The following is an 8095-nucleotide window of genomic DNA, read 5'->3' as shown; positions in this document are numbered from 1 at the left end:
CCTTCACACTCTGGCATCTCTAACACCCCCACCAAACACAGACTGACAGTGAGTTTGGGGTTAAGGTGGGTGGGCAGTGACCAGCGTGATGTTTACATCAGGACTATATAGTTTAGATAAAATCATGAGGAGAGGCATGAAAGACAACCTGGGAATGGGAGGCTGGGCAGGAGAAACTGAGGCTGAAGGAGTAAGGCCAGACCTCAGAGGAAGTCTCCAGTTGAAAGGCTCCATCCGGGCTTTAAAGAACTTTTATGTTTCAGTAAGGATCATTCTGCCCCTATGGGGCTTCAACTTCACACATAGGGAAGTGAGAGCCCGTTGAGGGCGGGGGTGGGGGGGAGCATACAAAGGGAACAAGGTATCCTTCCAATCCTCTTCCCAACTACCCCCTCCTCCCAACTCTGCGGGACTGAGGGACCAGTGGAGAGGAAGAAGGGTGGAAAGGGAGGGGGGAGAAAAGGCACCAGGGCTTCCACCCTCTCCGCAGGACCCCCACCCTGGCCTCTGGTGCGGGAAAGCAGCCCAGCTGTTTCTGATTCTTTCCCAGTCGCAACTCCGCCCGAGGGGGTGGGGGACGTAGATACTGGGAGAGACCGAGCTCTGCCGAGCCCTGGCCAGCCGTCAAGGCACCGGCAGGCGTGCCGTCCCGTCCGCAGGTGTGTCTCTTGGGTGGCTGCGCTGCCCTGAGTTGGGGAAAGCACCAAGGTGGACAAGACTCTCAACGACGGGCGGGACGAGAGGATGCAGTCGGTGCAGTGGGTGCGAGAAGCGGTGGGCAGGGTCGGGGGTACGATGAGTCCTTCGTGAGAGGGTCTGCCGCCCGAGGCCGGTTGCCCACGGTACCCCTGAGGGCAGCGTGGCCAAAGGAGTTCCACTATCCCTCAACTATTGCTGGCCGGGTGTCTACCAGTTTCCCAGAAGCGCAAGGATGGGAGGACCAAGAGAAAGTGCATCTTCTGTACTTAAAGAACTGGAAGTGTCCGCAACCCTCTCCACGTCTCTCCCCCGCCACACACACCGGGTGCGCCTTGCCATCAAACGCAGTGGTCCGCGTTGCTGAGTGAAGGGCGCTAGGACCCGGTGGCGTGGCGTGGCGTCGGTAGGGACAGGGGGCTGCAGGCAGGGAAGAGCCCCGTCGCGGGTGGCCAGAGCAGGTGGGGGCGCGGCGCGGTGGCGCCCCGTAGAACGGAGGGGAGGAGGCGGCCGCCACACCTAGGGCGCCGGGGAGCACCCGGGCTGGCGCGGGCGGAGCCGCGCTGAAGGCCGCGCGTGTCCCCGGCCCCGCCCCGCCCCGTCCAATGAGAGCTGCGGCCGCAGGGGCTGTAGGCGCGCTCTGGCCCCCGCCGCACTCCGCGCCCCGGAGCCACTGACACCGCACCCGACCGCCCACACCCGGCTCAGCGCTCGTCGGTCTCCTGGCTCTGCAGCTTGCGCGCTCTTGGGAACCCTGCGTCCGGCTCCCGGGCTCCACGTGCCTTGAGGTCCTCGGTCGCCCGTGGTCCCCATGGCCACCCTGTGGGGAGATCTAGGAGACGCCTGAGGAAGCCCAGCCAGTGCCCGTCCACGGCCCTGCGGGCTTAGCGGCGGGAATCTGCGGGGAGCTATGCTGAAGCTGCAGGGTGAGGACGAAGCCGCGCAGCTCGCCCCTCGGCGTGCCCGCGTCCCCGTGCCCAGACCCACGGCCCCCGACGTGTCCCCATCTTCCGCCCGCCTGGGTCTTGCCTGCCTGCTGCTGCTGCTACTCCTGACTCTCCCAGCCCGTGTAGACACGTCCTGGTGGTAAGTGTGGATCTGGGGTTGGTAGGCTTACTGGAACTAGTGCATTGCTCTGGGCATCGGCTGCTTAGGCACCAGAATTGCCTAGGAGGAGTTAGAGGAAGGACACAGTCCCAGAAGTTTCCAGTGGCCAGTGAGGAGCTGGAGAAAATGAGGCGCTGGAGAGGAGAGCACTGAGCATCTGGAAGGAGGGAGCTGATGGTTGAAGTCCCCTAGGCTGCCCCATTGTGCCCCTTGGTATTTCTACTGAAGCCTCTACGGCAGAAGCTACTTCCGTGATTCTCTCTCAGGGTGGGAACTAGTCGCTTCTCCACATCCTGCAGTGTCTGTTTGGCATGGTCATGGTCTTCAAAAAAAACTTACACCACCTAAGAGTCCTTGGAGACATGAGTAGGGGGGCAGCTGGCTGTTCCCCACATCCCTCTGCTAGTCTAGCCCACACAGTGAGCCAGTAGCATCCAGGGAAAGGCTTAGAAGTGAAATTGAGGCACAAACTTCCCCTAATGCCCACAACCGAAACAAATTAAATCCTTGGGGTTGCATAACGCAGGCATTTGTCACCAGCCTTGGCTTTGAGGGTGTAATTTGGAACACCAATGCCCCCTTTTGCTTTCCTGTCCCAGATAACATAACCTCTCACCTTTCCTCCCCAAGCCCCAGGGGCTTCTAGAGTCTCAAGAGTTGTGAGACCCTCTCTTCAGATCTCTTCTTGCAGGCCTTAATCTTCAGACACTTCCAAAGGGCAGATGAGGCAAAAGGCGTCCAGGATCCACCGGATGCCTGCTGTGTTCTTTGTAGAATTCCCGACCCAGCCCCAGGACTCCTCCAGCCCCCTTTGGATACGCATCCTCTTTCCAGAAAGGGCAAAGGGGGTAGAATCGGACTGCAAAAAGATTCGGATCGCTCATCCTTCCTCCTCACCCCTCCAGTCAAACTGGCCTCTTGGGCTGGGCCAGTGCCCCTCTCTAACATGCAGTGTCTCCCTTCCCCCCTTGCTCTGCTCCTCCCCTGAAACAAGCACCCCCTCCTCACCCCCACATCTACCTCCCACAAAGCGAGGTCTCTTCTCTTGCACCCTGTAGCTGCTTTCTCCCCTGGACTAGGAATCTGGGCTGGAGGGGTGAGGGGTAGCTGGCTGAGGGGCAAGGCAGCTTGGGCTGCAGATTCCTATCATTTCAAGATGCTGCTCTCTCCATCCCCACCCCCACCCCTGTTTTCCTGTTAGAGAAAAATCTTTCTTTTGGATCTTTTTTATCTCTGCAGTGTTGGAGAAGGCAAAAAGGCGGGTTCAGACGAGGAAGCAGAGAGGCCTATATCTTACATCTGGCTTGAAACATTCCTTTAGAAAGGGAAAGGGAAAGAAGGAAGATGGAGAAAAAAAGCCTTTCAGTGACTAGAGTGGTCCCCTCCGCCCCATCTTTATGACCCAGTTTGGCTGGGGACTTCAGGTTCCCTGTGAAGAAAGCATGGAAGCATGTAGTACCCAGTGCTCACCTTAATCTGACCCACATGGCAACTGGCTTTTCAAAACACTTGATTGCTTTTCACCAGTTTGAGCAAGAGTCTCGCTGGGCTGGAGAGATGGCTCAGTGGTTAAGAGCACTGACTGACTCAGAGGTCCTGAGTTCAATTCCCAGCAACCACAGGGTGGTTCACAGCCATCTGTAATGAGATTTGATGCTCTCTTCTGGTGTCTGAAGACAGCTACAGTGTACTCATGAATCGAGAGAGAGAGAGAGAGAGAGAGAGAGAGAAAGAGAGAGAGAGAGCCCCATTTTCACTCCTGACTACTGCTCCCTTTCCCATTTCCTCCCTCTCTCCATCCACAGTGGTTCATATTAAAGATGCTGCTAGATGGAAGAGCTAGGTAGGGTGACAGAGGGACTGAGTGGTTCCTATGTCCATGTGAAACAAAGGAAGGCAGCATCAGGGCCAGGACGAGTGTGGGTGCAAAGCTCATTGGCAAAGCTCATTTCTGTCTCCCTGACCTCAAGATGTCACAGCTACAGCCATAGATGTCTGTCTCAGTGGTCAGCACTTGTAGAAGGAGGAGACCTGAGTTCTAAAGGCGGGGCGGGTCTGGCCCCCAAGGTGATTATCTCAAACCCAGTAAGATTAGTACTGTGTACAATCATACAGTTCCCGGAGGAGAGGGATGTCTACTGACTCAGTGTGTCTGTGTTCTACTTTGGAGCAGAAGGCTATCCCTATGAGCAATCAACAGTCTGATCTCACAGCTCAGGATTCTTCCCTTTCCTTTCCCATAACTCCTCTGCGTCTTCCCTTAACTAGAAGAGACACGTGGTTTCTTCTCAGTCTGTGACAAGAAATGTGGATATATGGAGACTTACAAGAGCTGGGCATGTTCTTGCGCTCATAAAGAGAGAGCAGAGGGCAGTGTCGTCTTAGTTCTACTGTTACCATACACAGGCACTCTGCTGTGCTCCCTTGCTAAGTTCCAGCACCATGGCCAAGTGCCTTGTGAAGCATCACCTTTAATCTCCAGTTTGAGTGAGTGAGGTAGGTACTGTTTTAATCCCTGTAACGCCAATGAAGAGATTGAGAGATAGGAAGGGAAAACAACAAAACCAAAATGAGCTGGGAGAGGTGGCACAAAGCCTGAACCCCAGCACTTGAGTTCCAGGTCAAGCTAGCAAGTTCCAGGTCAAGCTAGCAAGTTTTAGGCAAAAGTGAGACCCTATCTCAATAATAATAAGAAAAATTGCTTAAATTTACACCAATTTTGGAGTCGTACAGTTTTATTTCTAATCAAGCGTGTGTGCTTCTCTTGCTCAGGCAGGGGAATCATAACTTTTAGGCCAGTCTTGGATGTATAGTGAGACTCAGAAACAAAAGAAACCAACCAACCACAAAAGCCCCTGTGTTTGAATTTAGATGGCTTCCTTCATCCTGGTTTCTCCTCAAGTATCCTTCACAACGTGGGCTTTCCATCAATGTTTCTGTGCTTCTTTTTATTTTTCTAAAGATTCATTTATTTATTTATCCAGAAGAGGGCATCAGATTTCGTTACAGATGGTTGTGAGCCACCATGTGGTTGCTGGGATTTGAACTTGGAACCTTTGGAAGAGCAGTCGGCGCTCTTAACCACTGAGACATCTCACCAGCCCTCCATCAATGTTTCTGAACCCATAATGTTGAGATTTCCCTGACTCACACTCTGTGGTATCATCTTGTTCGTTTGTTGTTGTTTTTAAGAGAGCAACTCATTATGTATGCATCGCTGGCTGCCCTAGAATTCTATACAGACCAGGCTGGCTTCAAATTCACAGAGAGCTGCCCGTTCCTGCCTTCTGAATGCTGGGATCATATATGAACCACCACTGCCAGCTATGTCTTGATTTATTTATTTTTTCTTTTACAGAATGATCTGAGACCTGTGTACTATACAAAGAACAGATTGGGGGTGGGGGGAAGCTAACAGTCTTCTCTGCGTTTTAAGTCCTGTTTGTGTTGAGTTGAAACACTGATACTAATGAGTAGATACAAAAGGAATCAGATAGGCAAGGTGTAGTGGCTCATGTCTTTAATCCCAATACTTGGGAGGCAGAGGCAGGCAGGTCTCTGTAGAGAGCTGGAGGCCAGCCTGGCCTACAAAGTGAGTCCAGGATAGCCAGGGCTTTTACACAGAGAAACCCTGTCTCAACAAAACAAAAGAAAACAAAACAAAGCAACAAGCAAACAAAACAAAACAATAAAACAAGCAAACAAAAGGGAGTGGGAGATCCCTGATTCTATTAAAAAAGATAGAAACATAAAGCGTCTGCAAAAGAACAGGCAGTGTTGACAGGAATCAAGCTAACGGAATAGAATGAGGGATGCATAGGAGAGATGGAAGCAGGGATAACCAGCAAGCACACAGTGCTACTGAGCACTTACTGTGTGCCAGGAGCTTTCCTTAGTTAGCACTCGGTATACTGACAGGAAGATTGCGATTCAGCAGATGTGGAGGCAGAGGGAGTCTAGGTCCTTTCAGACCCCAAGCAAGGGGCTAATGTTGGTCCTAGTGACTTTGCCAAAGGAAAGAAGGTGAATTGGTCAAAGGCAGGTGAAGGGAGCCCCCTGGCACAGGAGGCTGGGGCAGAAACGAAGAAATTAATTTCTGAAAGGGAAAAGAGGAAGTCAGGACAGAGGCATCCTCTCTAGGACAATGAGCTGGGGGATGGAGATCATGAAGTCTTTGTGCCCCTAACAACTAAACTCAGTGACTGGCACGTGGCAGGCATTGTGCAAGCGTTCGTTGGGCTGAGGGCGATGGGTTCGCCTTCAGAGTCAGTATCATTGGCGGTTTCCATGTTTGACTACAAGGGCTCTGAGAACCAGACAGCAGGCAAGCCCCATGCAGGGTCTTGAAGCAGTTACTTAGGAACCAGCATGGTAGTAGGAAAACCTAATTATCTTCCCATCGTATATACCGACCAGATGTTCCCATGCTCACTGAGGACGTAATAAGAAAGATCAGTGTGGGCTACAGCGGAATGGATTAAAGTCAGACCACAGGAAGGCCTTTTCACCAGAGTTTGGCCTACCCTACTCCACACTGTCTATGAGGGCTGGATTCTTGGTCTACCATTCCCATCCATCCTCCTCCCTCCAAGCCCCAGATAAAAAAACAAACGCCCATTGCCTAGATCAGTAATCTAGGGCTGAGCTGGGGAAGCAGAGCGGTGGTGAGACAGGGACAAGCTCCAACTCTGATGGTTTCAATACTCCAAACAAAGCACCAGGGCAGTGGGTGTAACTCAAAGCTGTGCGTCAGGCAGGCCTTTCCGGCCTGGCCTGGCCTGGGGTGTTTATTTTGTTTGTTCCTGGAAGCTGCTGCCCTGATGGACAGTGTTGGGGATGCTGAGTCCATGGGATTTGTTCCTGGAGGTTCGGCCTCTCACCCTTCTATTGGGACAGATGGGGCTCATCAGACCTCCTGAGTTCCCGAAGAGGCTAGCGCCAACCCTCCTTGTGTTTGCCTGGGTTACTGTCACTAGTGGTGAGGGTTGGCTGTGGGAATGTATGGTGGGGGCATGGCTTAGGGCTGGTTGGGTTGCCCCTCCTCTATTGGCTGCCTTCTCTTCTCTCCACTCACTTTAGGCCCACTTTGGGGCCATTGCCAAACCACTGGCTCATTCATAGTTCAGACCGAAGTTTTTCTGTTTGCAGTAGCAACTGGTCACTACAGTTCCCACCTGTTCCCACCAGGAAAGACAGCGATAGTTCCATTTACGTGTTGGAATAGAATATACTGAAAATACAAAGAGCAAGTGTCGTGTGTGTGTGTGTGTGTGTGTGTATGTGCACACGTGCGCACTTGCACTTATGTGCATGTGTCTGTGTTTGTAGGTTATAAGCGAGGCAGAAAGGCAGAGAAGCTGAGCTGCAGAAAGAGGGAATGAGTCTCATCTCTTGGGGAGAAAGGGTGATATGCTCCTGTTTTCTCTCCAGACTCTCCTGAGACCATGGTAGAGTGCAAGGGCAAGAGTATTTGAAAGGAGAGGTAATATTGCCTTGAGCAGTTTCTGAATGATGCTGGCAGCCCACCTATCCTTCAGTGGCTGTCTTGCTCAAGCTTGTAAATTTGTCAAACTAGAGACTCTATCACATTTTAATTGATTGAATGGATTGATTGATGATTGATAAAGAGACTGGTTCTCATTATGTAGCTCTGGCTGGCCTCGAACTCTCTATGTAGACTAGGATGCCCCTAGAACTCAGAGAGATCTGCCCCTGAGTGCTGGTCTCAAAGGCCTGTGCTATCCTGTTCAGTCCTGTTCAGACTTCCCATTGCGACCAGCTCTTTGTCAGTGGAAGTAAAGGGTACAGGAGTGGGGGCGGGGTTAAAGATGGGGGCCTTGTTCCATAGCCTCAGGATTAGAACAGGGTGTTTTAGCTACCAGATCCAAAGCTGTAAACATTGCTCAAACCTGCTCACTCTGAGTTCTCCAGCCCCCTCCTCTCTTCATTCTGCTGTGGCCAAGTGATCTTCATGGGCCAGCCACTGTGTCGTGCCTCTCACACCAGCGTGTAAGAGTGTTGTCTCAGATCTTCATTTTGTTAGTTTGTTTTGCTGTGAGGATCTTAGTGTTTATTAAATAAACCAACCGTTGAGTTTGTATGATATGCCACAAGCCTGGCCTGTGTTCTAGAAGTGTGTGTCACTTTGGCCTTTGGCTAGGGGCCTGGTAATGGTGGAGACCACTCAATTACCCAGTTACTCTCTTCCTGCAACTGCATAGCTTTCTCTCTCTCTCTCTCTCTCTCTCTCTCTCTCTCTCTCTCTCTCTCTCTCTCTCTCTCTCTCTCTCTC

General features: G+C 52.1%; 1 protein-coding gene across 1 annotated transcript in view; it reads left to right on the top strand.

Moving 5' to 3' along the window:
• The first annotated feature begins 1150 nt into the window (after nucleotides 1–1150).
• Nucleotides 1151–8095, top strand: part of Wnt2b (Wnt family member 2B) — a 17878-nt gene continuing 10933 nt past the window's right edge. The window contains exon 1 of the mRNA XM_021158650.2: nucleotides 1151–1782. Within this exon, the coding sequence (XP_021014309.1) occupies nucleotides 1607–1782 (176 nt within the window). The 5' untranslated portion in view covers nucleotides 1151–1606. The remainder of the gene's footprint in view (nucleotides 1783–8095) is intronic.

Source organism: Mus caroli, chromosome 3, assembly GCF_900094665.2.
Source record: "Mus caroli chromosome 3, CAROLI_EIJ_v1.1, whole genome shotgun sequence".
In the NCBI taxonomy this organism is placed as follows: Eukaryota; Metazoa; Chordata; class Mammalia; order Rodentia; family Muridae; genus Mus; species Mus caroli.
Note: the sequence above shows the minus strand (reverse complement) of the source record. Positions and strands in the feature narration are given on the sequence as shown.